We start from the raw sequence: 19,262 nt of genomic DNA on the forward strand, positions 1-19,262 counted from the left end.
TGAATTTTCCAGAGAGGCAGGAAATCCAAATTTCTTTTGTGTGTGAACATCTAATTTTAAAGCTGGCAAATGAACACTGAGGGACAAACCAAACAAAGCAAGCCGGCCCTCTCTGACTTAACGCTTTTGGAGATTTGGAGAACATCACGTTTGGATTTATAGGCAGAGCGCTTGGTCCAGAAAACCTAGAGTTCCAAGAGGGGGCTGAGTTTGAGAGCCCCGGGGAGGGTAGGAGGAGTTTGGTGTTGGACTGAACCAGTTGCTCGGGGATGGGGCCAGTGTCCTGACCCCTCCACTCCTGGCCCTGTGTGTTTCAGAGGCCCCACGGTTTGAGTCCATCATGGAGGACGTGGAAGTGGGAGCTGGGGAGACGGCTCGCTTTGCTGTGGTGGTGGAGGGGAAACCAGTGCCGGACATCATGTGGTACAAGGTCAGCAGGGAACAGATGCAGCAGTCTGAGTCCTGGACTGGGCTGACCAGGAGCCTGGGGGGGATGATTTCCTGGGGGTATGGGAGGGAGGGGTCCTGGAGGCCTCAGGAGGAGGAGAGCCTGGGCAGAGAAAAGGACCTGCTGCAGATGAGGGATTAGGGAGAGGCACTGGGACCCATGGATGCTGGGTGACTCTGGTGGGGGATTGAGGAACCGAGGGACTAATTGGGTGGTGCAGGACTATTAGTGGGAGGTAACAATGGAGCTGATTCTGGGTCCTGGGAGAGCACAGCCCCCAGGGTAGAGGTGATGCCAGCCCCTGGGAGGTGAGGGTGGTGCATGGAGTAGAAAAGTGCCTGAACCTACGTGGAAATGAGGCCAGGCTGGGGCTGGAGGTGACACCCGACTCTGCAGGATGAGGTGCTGCTGACGGAGAGCAGCCACGTGAGCTTTGTGTATGAGGAGAATGAGTGCTCCCTGGTGGTGCTCAGCACGGGGGCCCAGGATGGCGGAGTCTACACCTGCACTGCCCGGAACCTGGCAGGCGAAGTCTCCTGCAAAGCAGAGCTGACTGTGCTTGCAGGTGGGCTGGGGTTCCAGGGGAGAAGGGCAGTGCACCCACCCCCAGGAACCTAACTTAAGCCCCAACCCAGGAAACACTTGCTTGGTCCTTCACTCCGCAGCCACTGCATCCTCCAGCCCCCAGCACCCCAACTTCAGACCCCTAGTATTCTGTTCCTCTTCCACCTCCTCCATCTGTCCCTGCCTGTCTCAGTCTCTGCCCTCGTCCCTTTCTTGCCTCCCTCACCTAACCCCAAGACGTCTCTTCCCCAGCTCAGACAGCTATGGAGGTTGAGGGGGTCAGGGAAGACGAGGAGCAGCGAGGCAGGAGGCTTAGCGACTTCTATGACATCCACCAGGAGATCGGCAGGTGTGGGGCGAGGAGGGGATGTGCGGTTTCTGGGGATGGAGCCTCCCCAGAGTCTGGGCAGGAGGGACTGGAAAGTCCAGCTGCAGATTTGGCTGAGCTGGTCTCCCTCCCCATAACCCAGGGGTGCCTTCTCCTACCTGCGGCGTGTGGTGGAGCGCAGCTCGGGTCTGGAGTTTGCGGCCAAGTTCATCCCCAGCCAGGCCAAGCCAAAGGCATCAGCCCGGCGGGAGGCCCAGCTGCTGGCCCGGCTCCAGCACGACTGCATTGTCTACTTCCATGAGGCCTTTGAGAGGCGCCGGGGACTGGTCATTGTCACCGAGCTGTATCCTGGCACAGGCGGGAACTGAAGGGAACGTGTGCCAGAATTACCAGTCCTTGTCATAGCCAATTGGCAACATGGTTTGCAGTTTACAGAGTGGTCCCATTGGCGATTGTGAGGGATAAGCCTGGAGACATCTGTGAAAGACATTTTTTAGTCCACTTTCACTTAAAAGCACTTCTGTGTGCCTGGAAATGGTCTAAGAGTTTTACAAGTATAAAGTCACTGAATCCTCATGTCCATCTATCTCATGGAATTTTAGTATCCCCATTTTATGCAGACGATGAAACCAAGGTATGGAGAAGGCTAGTAACTAGCTGAAAGTCACAAGGCTAACGAATGGCAAATGATTTTTAGCACAAACGCAGAACAGTGTATTTCAGCATTTGAAGTCTCTCCTTAAGCGTCAATATTTGGTTTTATTGGGGATCCTGTTTTCATAAACGATTTTATCCTTTCATGAAAGCTAGCAAAGAGACGCTGGGGTAAAGGCGCTGGGGAGAGTGTGGATGGTTGGCTCATCTCACCCCTGACAGGGCGACCATGTCCTGCCATCTCCCCTCCAAATCTGCCCTGCTGGAACACAAACCTCAGCAGAATGATGAATTATTATGTGTCATGCACCTTCTGGGTCATTCTCAAACAGAGTTAAGGAGTTTCATTACTGTCAGCAAAATTCTGCTATAATTTAATGCTTATCAATACCTCGTGAGGTGAGCAGGAGAGGAGATGCTATCCGCATTCTATACCTGAGGGAACCCAGGCTCAGAGAGGTTCAGTGACTTGCCTGAGATGCCACAGCAAGTGAGAGTTCGAGCTGGCTTGTCCCATCGATGCACCCTGATGACTGGGAGGGTGACAACAGACTGTCTGGTATCACACGTGTTTAAAGGGGACTGAGCCAGGAGCCGCCTTGAGCTCTGGAGGTGGAGGGCCTTGCCCAGGGGTGGGCCAGGCGGTCAGCACTGGTCACTGTTCTCCTTGATCTGGGGCGTAGCTGCACAGAGGAGCTGCTGGAGCGAATGGCCAGGAAACCCACCGTGTGTGAGTCTGAGGTGAGGGCAGTGGGTGGCAGGGAACAGGGTTGTTGGGCCTCAGCCTTCACCTACCTTAGCTCTGAGAACCCACGGGTGGGTCCTGGGATGCCATTTGTGTCCATAATGAGGCCGGGGATGTGGTGGAGAGCACTGTTAGGCAGGCAGCAGAGCTCCACCCCCACCGCCTCCACTGCCCCCATCAGACTAGAACTTCGTCTTTTGGGGTTTCCACTGTCCTCTGTAAACCGCAGCAGACCCACTTAAGTCCTTAACTGTTATTTCCCAGTCTTCCTAAGTAATTATTCCCCAGACATTTCTCCCAGAAGGAACCCCTGCCTAGAGTCTATTGGTCTCACTGCAACCTGCCATACACTGCACAGTTCCACTTATGGTAATGTAAATAGTTCTCCCCTAGAATTGTGGTGCACCCAACCTGCACAGCTGTGCAGGGTGGCCCTGCATCTCAGCAATCCCAAACTTGTTTCAGTGCCTTTCATCAGCCTTCTGAGAGCCATTCCCCAGACAAGGCCTGGCCTCTCGTCACATCTCTGAGGGCAATCAGTTACAACACTCCATCCATCCCATGGACTCTGGGCTCCCTTTTCCCCTAGATCCGGACTTACATGCGGCAGGTGCTAGAGGGAATATACTACCTGCACCAGAGCCATGTGCTGCACCTGGATGTCAAGGTGAGGTACAGGTGTGGGGGGGTGGGGAGTGGGCATCCCTCATGGGAGCCAGGCAGCAGGGCATCCTCCCCACCTCGCTCAGCGCCCGTGCCCTGCCGTGTGTCCTGCAGCCTGAAAACCTGCTGGTGTGGGACGGTGCAGACGGTGAAGAGCAGGTGCGGATCTGCGACTTCGGGAATGCCCAGGAGCTGACTCCGGGAGAGCCCCAGTACTGCCAGTATGGCACGCCTGAGTTCGTGGCACCCGAGATTGTCAACCAGACCCCCGTGTCTGGGGTCACGGACATCTGGTGATGCTGGCATGCTGGGCCACTTGGGTGGGCCAGGGTCACTGCCCTAGGCACTCTGCCCAGATTCCTTCCTCTCTGATAGCTGGTGGGGAGCATCTCTCATGGGGACTCATCCTGCCCGTGTTACTACCCAGCCCCATTGATCTGGGGCTGCTCTGACAATCCAGAGCCTCAGCCCTTTATGTCCCTGGATGATGGGCCCTTTGGGGAGGGGGACAGGCCTTCACCACCCACACCCACCCCCAGTGAAGCAGGTATGGCCTGATGGCCCCCCCAGACCCGCTTTGACTCCTCCAGGTATGTCTGGACCTCTGGGGCCAGAGTTCTCCCTGTGCTCACCTGGCCACTCCTCACTCAGCTTGGTGGTGGCAGAGAACCGTTTGCTTCCAGTGGGAGGCGGGCTGTCCTCTTACCCACCCACTCTCCTTTCCCCCACAGGCCCGTGGGCGTTGTTGCCTTCCTCTGGTAAGGACCTCTCTGCACTCAGGACCCCAGTCTCTTCATGGCCCATCTCTAACATTTGCAGGGAATGGGGCAAGAGTGCAAGAGGGGGTCCTGCTGTCTGTCCTGTTCTCTTCTACTACCACCTCCACTCCTTCCTGCCTGCATGGGCCCCCTGTGCATGACTGTGGCACCCCAGACTGCATGTCCAAGCTCTGTCCTCCCCCCCACCCCTCAATAACTGCCACTCTTGGGCCCTGGGGTGGGCATATTGACAGCGTGCCTGGGAGGTTGGATAGACAGAGGCATATGCAGGGAATTACAAAGTCCAGAACGTGGTCTAGAAAGGGAGGGGGCACATACCCCGGCCCCTGGACTCCTCACCTCATGGAGAGGCCACGGCTGGACAAGGGACAGAGCAGGTCACCTTAAAGCATGGACCTGGGGCAGGGGAAGTGGCTGGCCAGGTCTAAGGGCAGAACTACCTCCCAGCCCATACAGGGCAGTGGGGTGGGGGCAGGACAGGGAAGAGGCTAAATGTCTTGGCTTCTTGCCCTGCCTCCCCTCTTCCCAGAGTCCCCCAGCCTCTACAATCCCCCAGCCCTGGGCCTCCATCCATCCCCAGCCATATCGCCACCTCGGGCCTCTCCACCCCATTTTCCTGTCATCGTCTCACCACAACCCTCTCTGGCTCTGTAGCCTGACAGGAATCTCCCCGTTTGTTGGGGAAAATGATCGGACGACGTTGATGAACATCCGGAACTACAACGTGGCCTTTGAGGAGACGACATTCCTGAGCCTGAGCAGGGAGGCCCGGGGCTTCCTCATCAAAGTGTTGGTGCAGGACCGGCTGTGAGTACCAGGACCCCCTGCAGTAGGTCTCCTTCTCAAGCTGGAAACCAGCTCTGAAAGGAGAGCCCGGGTGGGTGGCAGAGGAAAGCATCTGTCCAGACCACCAAAGCTCCAGCTGTCCGGGGTGCTGGCCCTGCATGGACACAGACTGAGCTGGGGAGCCGGGGCCCGGGGAGCCACTGATTTTGTGCCCTCCACTCGAGTTCAGAGGATTTGTCCACCTGTGGGCACCTTGGCTGTCGAGTTGGGCAGTGTCCCCACCCTTCACTCCCCTTCTCTGCCCTTACACATTCACTCCTCCAACTCCTCAGGAGTGCTACTTTCTCACTCATTTACTGAATGAATGAATGAATGAATGAGAAATCTCTCTGGCCCCTTCTTAATTCTCATTCTTTTACAGGAGGCCTACTGTAGAGGAGACCCTAGAACATCCTTGGTTCAAAGTGAGTCTAGTCCCACAAAGTAGGTGGTTCAGGAGCTAGAAGGAGAGGGCATGTTATTAGCATCCCCCTCAGTTGAGTACCCACTGTATGCATCACCATCTTGGGCATCTTATATACCTGTGATCTCTTAGCCTTATAGCAGCTCTGCAAAAGCAGGCGTTATTATTCCCATTTTTTTATAAGGAAATTGAAGCTCAAATTGGTGCTTGAGTTGGGGTGTCATGGACTCTAAGGTGCAGGATCTGGACGAGAGTCCTGCCCCACATTCTGGCCTGGGGGGCTCTCAGTGGGGTTCTCCCTGGCTCTTGAGGCCACCCCCAGCCTGCACTGGGTTCATGGCATTGAGGTTGGTAGGTGGCCTGGCTGACTCAGCCTCTAGGTTTTGGGCTCCTTGTGAGCAGGTTCCCACTCATTCATTTCCACACCCCAGAATCTCAGGGCACAGGGTTAGGCACAGAGGACGAATTCAGTAAATGAGCTCAGAAAGCAACTGAATAAACTGTCCATTAAGCACCGTTATTCCGGTATTAGTCCTTGGAGTAGGTCTCCTTCTCAAACCAGAAACCAGCTCTGGAAGGAGAGCCTGGGTGGGTGGCAGAGGAAAGCATCTGTCCGGACCACCAAAGCTCCAGCTATCCAGGGTGCTGGCCCTGCATGGAGACAGACTGAGCTGGGGAGCCGGGGCCTGGGGAACACTGATTTTGTGCCCTCCACTCGAGTTCACGGGATTTGTCCACCTGTGGGCACCTTGGCTGTTGAGCTGTCAGGACAGACTCAAAGGGAAGGGGGCCCCTAGGAGCCCAGACTCAGGGCCCACTGCCCCCCTCCCATGGCCCACTGTTCCCTTCCCGTGGACTTGTTCATTGCCATACCAGGAGGTCTTGGTTGGCAGAAGGCGTTCCCTCATGCCCTTTTCCTGGGTTTGCAGACAGAGGCAAAGGGTGCAGAGGTGAGCACTGATCACCTGAAACTCTTCCTCTCCCGGCGGAGGTGGCAGGTGAGTTGGGCTGGGGCCTGCCTCTACCCCTTTCACCTTCTTTTCCTCCAGCTCTCTCCCTCATCCTGCCTTTTTCTGTCATGTGTTCTCATCTCCTGTTATCCAGCTTCCCGCTTTTATTCTCTTAATTTCTGGCTTCTCCTGTGCCCTCGCCCTTTGCCTGCCGTGGGCCTCTCCCCCAGGGCTGGGACTGAGCTGGGGTGGGCCTTGGTGGGCCAGTTCTACCCTGAGGGCAAGTAAACCTGACTCCGGTGCCCTGTCTCCAGCGCTCCCAGATCAGCTACAAGTGCCACCTGGTGCTGCGCCCCATCCCTGAGCTGCTGCGGGCCCCCCCAGAGCGGGTGTGGGTGGCCGTGCCCCGGCGCCCACCTCCCAGTGGGGGGCTCTCGTCCTCCTCGGACTCTGAAGAGGAAGAGCTGGAGGAGCTGCCCTCAGTGCCCCGCCCGCTGCAGCCCGAGTTCTCTGGCTCCCGAGTGTCCCTTACAGACATTCCCACTGAGGATGAGGCCCTGGGGACGCCCGAGGCCGGGGCTGCCACTCCCATGGACTGGCAGGAGCTGGGAAGGGCCCCCTCTCAGGACCAGGAGGCCGCCAGCGCTCAGGCCCTCCCCTCCCCAGGCCAGGAGCCCCCCAGCCCCCGACGGGGTGAGCTCCGGAGGGGCAGCTCAGCTGAGAGCGCCCTGCCCCGGGCCGGACCGCGGGAGCCGGGCCGGGGCCTGTACAAGGCGGCCTCTGTCGAGCTGCCGCAGCGTAGGAGCCCCAGCCCGGGCGCCACCCGTCTGGCCCGGGGAGGCCTGGGCGAGGGTGAGTACGCACAGAGGCTGCAGGCGCTGCGCCAGCGGCTGCTGCGGGGAGGCCCTGAGGATGGCAAAGTCAGCGGTCTCAGGGGCCCCCTGCTGGAGAGCCTGGGGGGCCGGGCTCGGGACCCCCGGCTGGCGCGGGCTGCCTCCAGCGAGGCAGCGCCCCGCCACCAGCCCCCGCCCGAGACTCGGGGCCTGCAGAAGAGCAGCAGCTTCTCACAAGGTGAGGCGGAGCCCCGGGGCAGGCACCGCCGCGCGGGGGCGCCCCTCGAGATTCCCGTGGCCAGGCTTGGAGCTCGCAGGCTGCAGGAGTCTCCCTCCCTGTCTGCCCTCAGCGAGGCTCAGCCGTCCAGCCCCGCGCAGCCCAACATCCCCAAGCCCAGCGTCCCCAAGTCTGTGGAACCTCCCTCCACCACACCCAGTGACACCCCGCAGTCCTCGGCACTGCCGCCGGCCCAAGAGAAGGCCCCAGAACCCACGCCGGAAACAGTCCGAGCTCCCAAGCTTACCCAGCCCCCCAGGACTCTGCAGACCCTCGCGCCACCCCTTACGCCCTATGCCCAGATAATTCACTCGCTCCATCTGTCGGCCCACGCTCAGGGCGCCCCGCAGGGTCCCACTGCGCCTCCGCCAGAACCCACGCCCCACGCAGCTGTGTTCGCCAGGGTGGCCTCGCCCCCTCCTGGGGTCCCCGAGAAGCGCGCGCCTTTAGCTGGGGCTCCCCCACGTTTGGCCGAGAAAATCCGGGTTCCCACGGTCCCCCCCAGGCCAGGCAGCAACCTCAACAGCAGCATCGAGAACCTGGAGTCGGAGGCCGTGTTTGAGGCCAAGTTCAAGCGCAGCCGCGAGTCACCCCTGTCGCGGGGGCTGCGGCTGCTGAGCCGCTCGCGCTCAGAGGAGCGCGGCCCCTTCCGCGGGGCCGAGGAGGAGGACGGCATATACCGGCCCAGCCCGGCGGGGACGCCGCTTGAGCTGGTGCGACGGCAGGAGCGCTCGCGCTCGGTGCAGGACCTCAGGGCGGCCGGGGAGCCGGGCTTCGTCCGCCGCCTATCGCTGTCGCTATCCCAACGGCTGCGGCGGACCCCGCCAGCTCAGCGCCACCCGGCCTGGGAGGCCCGCGGCGGGGACGGGGAGAGCTCGGAGGGTGGCAGCTCCGCGCGGGGCTCCCCGGTGCTCGCGGTGCGCCGGCGGCTCAGCTCCACGCTGGAGCGGCTGTCCAGCCGGCTGCAGCGCAGCGGCAGCAGCGAGGACTCGGGGGGCGCGTCGGGCCGCAGCACGCCGCTGTTTGGACGGCTGCGCAGGGCCACGTCGGAGGGCGAGAGTCTGCGGCGCATGGGTCTCCCGCAAAACCAGCTGGCGGCACAGGCCGGCGCCACCACCCCTTCGGCAGAGTCCCTGGGCTCCGAGACCAGCGCCACGTCGGGCTCCTCGGGTGAGCAGGGGCAGGGCTGCAGGTGAAGTTTGAGTGTGGTCGGGTTGCAGGCCTGGGATGACGAGTGCAGGTTGAGGAAGTGGCTGGGGTGCGCTAGAGAGAGGAGAGGGCTGGGGACATGCATCAGAAAAAGGTTGCCCAGGTGCTGGACTGCCGCTGAAGGAGTGGGAGGCAGGGGGGTGGAGATGATGGGAGCAGGGTAGGCCGGCTAGCTGTTCTTTTCTATTCCTCACCCTTCTCTGTACGGGGGACTGCAGGGAGGGGGAAGCTTTCTGATCCTGGCTGGGCAAGTGCTCAGGGGCCTGGGCCTTTGCAGCTCCTGGGGAAAGCCGAAGACGGCTCCGCTGGGGCCTCTCTCGACTGCGTAAGGACAAGGGCTTGTCACAGCCAAACCTCTCTGCCAGTGTCCAGGAGAACTTAGGTCACCAGTACGTGCGCAGCGAATCAGGTAATAAGAGCCGGCAGGGAGAGTACCTCCCACTCCCTGCCCCTTCCCATTGCCCCCCCCCCCCCCCACACACACACAGGAGGAGGGAGGTGAGAAGTATCTGGCCAGGAGGGGAGATGAGCCACCTCGAGGAGCCTGGGCAGCCATGGAAGAGGCCTGGAGTCAGGTGAAAACAACAGTAGCAGCTACGGCTATTTCTTTAGCGATGCCAAGTGTTGTATTAAGCATTTACGAGTGCTCTCCATCCGGCCCTCCTACATGGTTTAGGACTGATTATCGCCCTCCCCATTTTACACGCATAGAAACAGATGCTAGCTGGCCCGTCCAAGTTGCAGAGTTAGTTAAGTGGAGCAGCCAGAGAGTTGGGCTGTGTGACCTTCCATGACCTTTCCTTGGCTAGTTTCCTCCCTGCTGGAAGAGCCTAGATGGCCTCTGTAACTACAGGTGGTTTAGAAGGAGCTCAGGATACCTCTCCCCTGTCCCCACAGCACCCCCTGAATCGTGTGTGCTCTTGGATGTGCACCCAAAGACATGCACCCCCCTTCTCCAGGCAGGTGGCCCGCACACTGGACTGTGCCTCCAATTCTCCATTTTTCCGCAGCCCCAACCCCCTGCCCCCCACCCCTGGCAGACATCACCTCTCCCAACAGAGGCTCTTCTGCACGGAAAAGCAGCCAAGAGGGCTCTCTGCAGGAGTGGGGGCAACTTGTGGCCTTCCCTGGTCTGGGGCAGCAGGGAAGGAGGCATTCTCCACCAAGACTGACTCTAGTCCCCCAGCTAGCAAGGGCCAGGCCCACCAAGCCAGGTGTGTGAGGGGTATTTAGAGGTCACCAGGTCTAAGCTCCCCAGATTCCTGGTAAAACTCCTCAGAATGGTTCCAGCCTCACTGCAGCTGGGCTTGAGGGGGCAGTGTCCAGGTTTGGCTGGGAGACCTGGGACCTCCCACTAGAGGCAGAGAGGAGTGGGGGGCGTAGTCAGTGAAAAGGGGGCAGGGAAGGTCAGCTGGAGAGGGAGGGGTGGGGAATTATGGGGAAAGAGAGAGAGAAGCCAGGGTAGAAGCCTGTGGACAGCTGATCCCTTCCCACCTGGGACCCCTCCCCCGGCTCCATTTTGCTTGTGCAGCTGATATCCCGCCAAAGCATGTCCCCTTACCTCATCCTCTCCCTATTCCCCAAAGGAAGAAAGCTGTCCCACCTCCACTTTACCAACTAGTGTTGGCCCCAGGGAAATGGTGGAAGGAGGGATCTGGCAGAGCTGGTCTGGGGTCATCTTTTACCTCTCTTCCTTAACTCTCTCTTTCCCCACAACTCAGTACCCTCACCTAGTCTGGAGGTGCTATTGAAAAAGCTATGTCCACGTTATGTTGTTGGGGCTTCAGTGTGGGGCCTGGTCTTTGGGAGATGCTGGGGTACGGTGCAAAGGGGGACTGGGCTGCTGTCCCGATGGTCCACTCCTGCTGTACCTTTCTCTCTTGCCCAGCTCATCCCCAGCACTGACACCAGATGCAGATTTTTCTGGAGGGTCGTTCCCAGGAACATGAACACAAATCCTCATGGGACTAGGGAGCCACTGGCTTGCCACATTGAAGCAGAGACCTTGACCCTGTCCTCAGCCCCAGCAGGGGCACATTCACCAGCCAGCTGTGACAGCAGCTTCTATCTTGCTGAAGTGGCCCCTTTCTCTGGGGCTCTGTGCCTGGCTTCTCTCCTGGCATGTTGGCGAGATGGCCTATAAATGAGACGAATAATAATCACGATAGAGACTAACATTTACAAGCACTTATTATATACCAGACACATGCTAAGCACTTTACATCCTTCTTTTAATTCTCCCAACAACCCTTTGAGCAAGGTATTATTGTCTCCCTCCTTTAAAGACCAGAAATGGAGTTTCTGAGAGGGTAAATGACTTGTTCAAGGTCACACAGTTACTGCCTCTTGCCCCTTCAGAAGCTCTCCCTATTTAGTTATCCTCAAGGTACATGGAAAAGATCTTCTCTCCCCCTGATTCCAGATGGGAAAGAGGCAGGGAGGCTGATGCACTTCTGGGGTCTGCAGAGTCTACTATGACTTCGGGTCTTTTGAGACTGGATACCATGGGCCCAGTCCACGTTCAGTCCTGTTTCAGTTCAGGCCACTGGCTCTGCTCGCTCCTTGCACTTGCCCCAGAGGGAACGGGCCTTGCAAGATCTTAACCACGATCATTTTTCAAATACTTATTTGTTTTTATTTTATTTCACAAATGCTCATAGAGCACTCATGTGGCGCCCAGCCCTGCTCTAAGCAACTTATAAACATGCAACGTGCGTACCAAGTACCTTCCATAGTCAAGGGAAGGAACAGGGAGCCACCCACAGTGCAGACCTTGGGAAAGCGAGGCTGGCCCCAGATAAAACACTCTGCATGGAGTGGGGTTCTACTTCCCACATCCCACTGGGAAGAGGCTGCCTGCCCCTCTGCTCCCTGCCAGCAGTGCCGGGCCTGCATGTGTCTTCCCCCCAGCTCAGCAGTGAATGGCCCGGGGTCCCACAGACCAATGGCCTTCCTGCTCTCCCACCAGACTTCCCCCCTGTCTTCCACATCAAGCTCAAGGACCAGGTGCTGCTGGAGGGGGAGGCAGCCACGCTGCTCTGCCTGCCAGCAGCCTGCCCTGCACCCCACATCTCCTGGATGAAAGGTAAAGAGCTCGGAGCATCCATGGTCACTCCCAGACAGAGACGCAGGGTGGGGGGCTGGTGTGAGCAAGTGGCCTCAGGCCCTAGGGACGGGGTGGGCAGGGCTCAGGGATGCTCTGGGGATGTGGCCTAGACAAGGACCCACAAGTGCTGCCTCACTCAGAACCCACCCCCCGCTCCTCTCTACCCTCCAGACAAGCGGTCCCTGAGGTCAGAGCCCTCGGTGGTCATTGTGTCCTGCAAAGACGGACGGCAGCTGCTGAGCATCCCCCGGGTGGGCAAACGGCATGCAGGGCTGTATGAGTGCTCAGCCACCAATGCCCTCGGCAGCATCACCAGCTCCTGTACCGTGGCTGTGGCCCGTGAGCTCGGGGAAGGGCCTTAGTGGGGTGGGGGAAGGGTAATGGACCCTAAGCTGGGGGCATAAGTGCCCACTGGGACTCTCCTCCTCTTGCCAGGTGTCCCAGGGAAGCTTGCTCCTCCTGAGGTACCCCAGACATATCAGGACACGGCGTTGGTGCTGTGGAAGCCTGGAGACAGCCGGGCACCTTGCACATACACGCTGGAGCGACGGGTGGAGGGTGAGGCCCGATGAGCAGGGGGCGGGAGATGGTGATGGCATTGGACAGGGAAGGCCAGTGCTCTCACAGGGCAGAGGAGCCTGCCCCGGATTCCTCACGGATAGCGCTGAGAGCTGGAGCCACCCCTCCTGGGGCCTCAACCCCTCCCCCATGCTGCCTGCAGGGGAGTCTGCCTGGCACCCCGTGAGCGCAGCCATCCCTGACTGTTACTATAACGTGACCCACCTGCCAGTCGGAGTGACCATGAGGTTCCGTGTGGCCTGTGCCAACCGTGCTGGGCAGGGACCCTTCAGCAACCCTTCTGAGAAGGTCATCATCAGGGGCATTCAAGGTCAGTGGGATTGGGAGCGGGTGCCAAGAGAAGAAAAAGATCTTCCCCTTCCTTGGAGTACCACTCTTTTGCCTCGTCCCCCCTCCCGCCCCCCACTGGGTGCCATGATAAAGATTTTCTTTCTCTCCACTTAGATCCCTCAGCTCTGCTGTCTGCTGCTATCCAAGATGTCCCTGTTACCTCAGGGCCAGCCAGGGCCCCGCCTCCTGACTCTCCTACCTCACTGGCCCCACCCCCAGCTCCTGCTTCCCCAGCCCCACAGTCAGCCACTGTCAGCCCCTCCTCCCCCCCAGCACTTCCCAGCCAGGCCTTGTCCTCACTCAAGGCTGTGGGTCCACCTCCCCAGACACCCCCCCGAAAGCACAGGGGCCTGTTAGCTGTACAGCAAGCAGAACCCACCCCACCCAATTCCCAGGTCCCCCCAAGTGAGCCCAAGTCTTCCATCCCTGATGCTGGGACCCCAACCCCAGTCTCTGCCCCTCATGAGGCTAAGCCAGCATCTTCCTGTACTCCCCTGTATATGGTGACTTCCTTTGTGTCTGCACCACCAGCCCCTGAGCCCCCAGCCCCTGAACCCCCTCCTGAACCCACAAAGGTGACTGTGCGAAGCCTCAGTCCCGCCAAGGAGGTGACCAGCTCCCCTGGGGGTGGCCCCCCCAGCTCACCTGGGCCAGAGGGCACCACGCTTCGACAGGGTCCCCCTCAGAAACCCTACACCTTCCTGGAGGAGAAGGCCAGGCAAGCTGGGCTTGGGAAGGGGAGGGGGCAGAGTGTGTGGGGTAGGATGTAGCAGCACTGGGGACAGTTTTGGATTCAGAGAGGCCAGACTGCCCTGGCCAGGCATGGGGGAATCCTTAGAACACTAGTGAGCAATTTCTTCTGCACCAGGCAACTCTACCAGACCCTGTAGCCATCTGGTCTCCACCAAATTTTTAATTTCACTTATTATTTTGAACTTATAGGACAGTTAAGAAATAACAAAAACCAGTACAGAAAGCCCTAGCCATATTCCCAGATTTAGCAACTTTTAACATTTTGCCACTGTTGTTGTATCATCTATGTATCTATCTGTCCATCCATCTATTTTATAAACACTTGAGGGTAGGTTGCACACACCATACTCCTTGAACACTTAACTATGTACTTTTTCTAAGAACAAGGATATTCACTTATGTAACCTCATTCAGTACAGTTATCAACTTCAAGCAATCTAACACTGACATAAAGCTTGGAGTCTCTATTCCATTTCTTTCAGTTGTCTCAGTAATGTCCTTTTGGACATTTTCCCTCCATTGTAAGATCTGGTCCAGGATCCATATTGCATTTAGTTGCCAGTGTCTTTTCTTGTGTGTGTGTCTCTGTGCGTATCTTTCTCTCCTTAATTGTGGAAACATATGCAACATAGAGTTTCCCATCGCAGCCACTTCCAAACTTTCAATTCAGTGGGATTCATCACAGTCACAATGTTGTGACTGCTACTTCACCACCCATTACTAAAACTTGTTCATCACCCCAAATGGAAATCCTGAACCCACTATGCATTAACTCCCCATTCCTTCCTCTCCCCACCCCTGGCAACCTGTACTCTACTTTCTATCTCTATGAATTTGCATATTCTAGTTAAGTGAGATCATACATTATCTGTCCTTTGGATCTGGCTTATTTTACTCCACATGATGTCTTCAAGGTTGTAGCGTGTAGCAGAACTTCATTCATTTTTATGCCTGAATTATGTTCTATTGCATGGCTAGACCACATTTTGTTCAGGCACTCATCTGTTGAAGGACACTTGAGTTGTTTCTACCTGTTGACTATTGCGAATAATGCTGCAAGGAACATGGGTGCACAAATATCTGTTCAAGTGCCCGTTTTTAATTCTTTTGGGGTATATAACAAGAAGTGGGATTGCTGGGTCATATGACAAGTTTATGTTTAACTTTTTGAGAAATATCCACACTGTTTTCCACAGAGGCTGCACCACTTCACATTCCTGCCAACAATGTACTAAGGTCCCTTTCCCACCGCATCCTCGTCAGCACTTTTTTTTGTTTTTTTTAATAATGCCATTCTAGTGGGTGTGAGGTTGGTTTCATTTACTACTCACAGCAGCTCTGAGAGCAAGACTTGGCATTAGTACCTTCACCTATTGACAGAGGGGGAAACTGAGGTTAAAGATGTCATGGGACTTGCCTAAAGTAGAGCCAGTGAATGGCAGAGATGAGATTCAAACCTAGGTTTCTAGATTTCCAGTCCAGAGCACAAAAGAGGAGCTCCTTGCTTCCCCTGGGGGCCACCCCCACCGAGAGGTGTCCCCCCTCTCCTCTGAGCCTGTGTTGTCCTCCCCAACACATAGGGGCCGCTTTGGGGTGGTGCGAGCGTGCCGGGAGAACGCCACGGGCCGCACGTTCGTGGCCAAGATCGTGCCCTATGCGGCCGAGGGCAAGCTGCGGGTCCTGCAGGAGTACGAAGTGCTGCGGACGCTGCATCACGAGCGGCTCATGGCTCTGCACGAGGCCTACATCACCCCGCGTTACCTCGTGCTCATCGCGGAGAGCTGCGGCAACCGGGAGCTCCTGTGTGGCCTCAGCGACAGGTAGCCTGGCCGTCCCCCAGGGAGGGGGGGGCAGGACCGGTGGGGCAGGGCTGGGACACCACCTGCTTCCCCACCTCCACCCCTTGCAGGTTCCGGTATTCCGAGGACGACGTGGCCACCTATGTGGTGCAGCTGCTCCAAGGCCTGGACTACCTCCACAGCCGCCATGTGCTGCACCTAGACATCAAGCCGGACAACCTGCTGCTGGCACCCGATAACGCCCTCAAGATCGTGGACTTCGGCAGCGCCCAGCCCTACAACCCGCAGGCCCTGCGGCCCCTCGGCCACCGCACGGGCACACTGGAGTTCATGGGTGAGGGGCCAGGCTGCCAGCCACAGTGGGGGCTTGGGGTGCTGCCAGCAGCTAGGGCTCACCCCTCTCCACCCCCAGTTGTGCCTAGGACGGGGTGTCATTCAGCCACGTTTTGAGTGCTCACTGTATTCCCAGCAGTGATCAAAGTCCATCACATGGATTTTCAGAATTTGATCTTTACAGTGGCCCTGGACATTGGCATAAGATTGACCCCTTTTGCAGGGGAAGCAGCAGTGCCACCAGGAGGTTCAGTGTGTTGTCCAACATTAGACAATTATAAGCGGTAGAGCTGGGACTTGATGAATTTGGAAAGACGGGAGAATCCATTATTATTTTATATAATTAAGGAAAGAGCCACCATTTAGCCGCCTGCTGAGTGCCCAGGGCTTTATGTTCACTGTCGTTCTCCCTTAGAGCTATTCAACAGGCCATGCTTTACAGATGAGGAAGCGTGGAGCCAGAGACAGTTAGTAAATTGCTCAATGTCCTGTGGCTAGGAAGGGGCAGGCCTGGGACTAGAAGTAGGCAGGCTGATCTCCAAGGCTCTAGGTCTTGGCATTGGCCATACTCTGCCAACGGGCGTCCTACCTCAGAGCTGATCCACTGGAGCTAGTGACCACAGTTCTCAGCTCCTCTGGAGTTCTGGGGACCCCCACCTTTCAGTGCCTGGGTTGGACTCTCCCATCTCTCCCACCACTGCCCCAGGGCTACCCCTACTGCTGTCCTGCCTGCTGCCCTGGCTGTACCCAGAGCCTGGCAACCTGGGCCTTGCTGTGTTCCACTAGCCCTCAGGGGCCTCCCCCTGCCTCTCCCTGCTCTTCTGCCACCAAGAAGCTGGGTCAGCCTGGCCTCTGTTTCCCATCAGCTCCTGAGATGGTTAAGGGGGATCCCATCGGCTCGGCCACGGACATCTGGGGAGCAGGAGTGCTCACCTACATCATGTGAGTGCCCCCAGGCCCCCTGCCCAGCCCTCTCCTCCCATGCCATGGGCGTCAGATTCACCTTCTGCCTACCCCAACACCCGCACTTCCCTAACACGTGCACACATGCGTGCACACACATACACAGGTCTCAGGTCTCCCCAGGCATCCAGGGATACCACCCCTGGGTACTGGGGCCCTCAGAACCCACACACTAAATTCCCCCCAGGCCTGGGCATTGAGCCCCACCCCACACCCCTCCCAGTCCACATGTGTCAACTGAACTATCTCTCACAACAGGCTCAGCGGACGCTCCCCATTCTATGAGCTAGAGCCCCAGGAAACAGAAGCTCGGATTGTGGGGGGCCGCTTTGATGCCTTCCAGCTGTACCCCAATACCTCCCAGAGTGCTACCCTCTTCTTGCGAAAAGTCCTCTCAGTGCATCCCTGGTGAGTGGACCCCACACCTGCCAAACCCACATCCCCACCCCAGAGTACTTGCCCCTGGCCCCAGACTGCCCGACCCAACCTGTGCCAAAGATACCCCCCTCCCTGTTGCCCCTCGCCACTCTCCGTGGCTGGCTGGATGGCCTCCATTTGCCCACAGCAGCCCCATGAGATAGGCAGAACCACCGCCCCCATTCCAGAGATGGGGAAACCGAGTCTTGGAGTTGCCCAAGGTCACTCACTTGAGGGTGAGTCTGGGAGTGGGGTGCGGGCCTGTGGGAGGCCTCACTGTCCCGGCTGGGCCTGGCAGGAGCCGGCCCTCCCTGCAGGACTGCCTGGCCCACCCGTGGCTGCAGGACGCTTACCTGATGAAGCTGCGCCGCCAGACGCTCACTTTCACCACCAACCGGCTCAAGGAGTTCCTGGGCGAGCAGAGGCGCCGCCGGGCGGAGGCCGCCACCCGCCACAAGGTGCTGCTCCGCGCCTACCCCGGCAGCCCCTAGCGGCCCAGACCACACAGCCCAGCCTCGGGCTTCGACTCGGGGTTCCCGCTGACGCCGCGGGACATTCCAGGGCCCGCACTGAGCCGGGTGGGCCCGGGGCTTTGGGCACCACCAGCAGCAACATCCGGCCAGGCTATTACCTCACGGACCCGCGGACCTGCGGGGACAGCGGCCGCGGGGCTCCTGCCTGAGGCCACCCCCCGGCCAGAGCTAGAGACCCCTTGGCCTGGCTGGGCAGGAGTAGAAACAGGAAGAGGGGCAAGAAGGGAATGGAGAAGTGAAGAGGAAAAGAAGTGGAGGGATGGGGAGGGGAGACTCTACGAAGACCCTGGGGGTGGGTAGAATGGTGCATCTCAGAAGAGAACCAAGGAAGGTATGAGTGGCTGGAGAGGAGGAAGTGGAGCCCAGAGAGTCAGGGCAGTGATCTGGGAGTGGGTGTTGGTGCAGCAGGGACAGGACAAAGAGACAGTGCCTGGGAGCCAGAACCAGGATGTCAGAGAGGGCAGTGAAGTAGGGAGAAGGAGAAGAGGGGAGACGTAGGTGGGATTGGGCAGGCGAGCTGCCTGCAAGCTGGTAGGAGAAGTCTGCAGGGCTGGAGGCTGGAGGTGAGCGGTCACTCGAGCCTCTGCTCTCCTCCTGTCCCAGTGGATTCACCTCTGGGTCAAGGGCACTCAGTGAAGGCCCAAGGATGTCCCCACTGCCCCCTTCATGGCCATTGTCCATCTTCCCACTCATATTTATTTATTTATTGACTAAAGAAGTTTTCCCCTCCATCTAATCCCTATTGCCCGTGTTGTCCTGACTATTCCCCCAGCCATTCAGCTGCCTATGCAGCTGTCTGTCTTTCTGTCACAAGGAAAATAAAAACAGCAAGCAGCAGGACCTCTGTGTGGTCTGTGGGGAGAGATGGCTTATGGAGGGAGGCAGTGGGTCCTGAGACAGAGGCATCTCAGCCTTCTCTGGATGGGTAAAAGCTGAAGACCCGTTGCCATACATCTCTTGCAGTTTCTGGAATCCTGGCAGGACCACTACCCCTTATCTTCCAACCAGGCTCTGATAGTCCCACCACTTCTCACATGTCCCCCCATCACAGTTTAGGGGATGCTGGGCTCCAGAATGGACCAGCCCTAAACCCAGTCCTGGCTCAGCCTCCTTTACCCTGCCCGGGAGACAGGTCAGCTCTGGTCCTGAACCCTGGAGCAGAGTGAGGCTCATCATGGTCATTTGTGACAGCAGGTGGGGTGGAGAGCTTCAGGAAGAATGAGGCCAGGCCTGAGCCCCAAGCGTTCTGTTAGAGCACCATCAGAGCCCCCTTATTCTCCCCCCAGCACCAGCTGCAAAGGGCAGCTGTGAGTGTTCTGGTCCGTGTGTCCACCATAAGGGGGGGTCATATGCCAATATTTTCCTAGGGATGAGGGATCTAGCAGCCTGGAGCTTCTCTGTCCCCACGGCAAGTCAGGGGGTCTTTTGGGTACGAGGGCATCCTGATTTCAGCTACTCCCCCGTGGCATCACAGAATGGCCACTGGGTCTTTGAATTGAGCTGCCCTGCCCTGAGTAGGGGCAGGGGCTGGGGGGAGGGTTCAGGCCCCCCTGTGCTCAGAGGAACTGCCCCCCCCCACCACCACCACCTTGAAAACTCTGTGCTTAGCAAAGGGAAAGGGGCAAACCCTACAGCCACAAGCAGAGAGAGCTGGTGCTGGTGTGTTGCTGATTGAGGTTGAGGGCCCCTTGGGTCCAGTTCAGGCAACCCCTTGCCCAGCCCAGTCCAGTCTCCCTGGCTTCTCAGGACT

The 19,262-nt window shown here is 58.2% G+C and overlaps 1 protein-coding gene across 8 annotated transcripts in view; it reads left to right on the plus strand.

The window, feature by feature from the left end:
* SPEG (striated muscle enriched protein kinase) overlaps nucleotides 1–18,504 on the plus strand; it is a 55,770-nt gene extending 37,266 nt beyond the window's left edge. For 3 of the 8 annotated variants that reach the window (XM_077155226.1, XM_077155229.1, XM_077155227.1), the window contains 23 exons: nucleotides 318–430; nucleotides 845–1,013; nucleotides 1,265–1,361; nucleotides 1,483–1,683; nucleotides 2,678–2,735; nucleotides 3,329–3,406; nucleotides 3,517–3,695; nucleotides 4,134–4,160; nucleotides 4,836–4,988; nucleotides 5,389–5,431; nucleotides 6,360–6,428; nucleotides 6,695–8,660; nucleotides 8,977–9,108; nucleotides 11,668–11,784; nucleotides 11,977–12,144; nucleotides 12,241–12,363; nucleotides 12,527–12,694; nucleotides 12,829–13,432; nucleotides 15,048–15,287; nucleotides 15,377–15,600; nucleotides 16,466–16,541; nucleotides 16,821–16,970; nucleotides 17,278–18,502. In XM_077155226.1, coding sequence (XP_077011341.1) covers nucleotides 318–430; nucleotides 845–1,013; nucleotides 1,265–1,361; nucleotides 1,483–1,683; nucleotides 2,678–2,735; nucleotides 3,329–3,406; nucleotides 3,517–3,695; nucleotides 4,134–4,160; nucleotides 4,836–4,988; nucleotides 5,389–5,431; nucleotides 6,360–6,428; nucleotides 6,695–8,660; nucleotides 8,977–9,108; nucleotides 11,668–11,784; nucleotides 11,977–12,144; nucleotides 12,241–12,363; nucleotides 12,527–12,694; nucleotides 12,829–13,432; nucleotides 15,048–15,287; nucleotides 15,377–15,600; nucleotides 16,466–16,541; nucleotides 16,821–16,970; nucleotides 17,278–17,470 — 5,348 coding nt within the window. In that variant the 3' untranslated portion in view covers nucleotides 17,471–18,502. Of the gene's footprint in view, nucleotides 1–317; nucleotides 431–844; nucleotides 1,014–1,264; nucleotides 1,362–1,482; nucleotides 1,684–2,677; nucleotides 2,736–3,328; nucleotides 3,407–3,516; nucleotides 3,696–4,133; nucleotides 4,161–4,835; nucleotides 4,989–5,388; nucleotides 5,432–6,359; nucleotides 6,429–6,694; nucleotides 8,661–8,976; nucleotides 9,109–11,667; nucleotides 11,785–11,976; nucleotides 12,145–12,240; nucleotides 12,364–12,526; nucleotides 12,695–12,828; nucleotides 13,433–15,047; nucleotides 15,288–15,376; nucleotides 15,601–16,465; nucleotides 16,542–16,820; nucleotides 16,971–17,277 lie in introns of all 8 variants that reach the window. The other 5 variants (XM_077155230.1, XM_077155231.1, XM_077155232.1 and 2 more) reach the window with 2 other exon arrangements.
* Nucleotides 18,505–19,262: the final 758 nt, after the last annotated feature.

This window comes from Tamandua tetradactyla, chromosome 3, assembly GCF_023851605.1.
Source record: "Tamandua tetradactyla isolate mTamTet1 chromosome 3, mTamTet1.pri, whole genome shotgun sequence".
NCBI classification, from domain to species: Eukaryota; Metazoa; Chordata; class Mammalia; order Pilosa; family Myrmecophagidae; genus Tamandua; species Tamandua tetradactyla.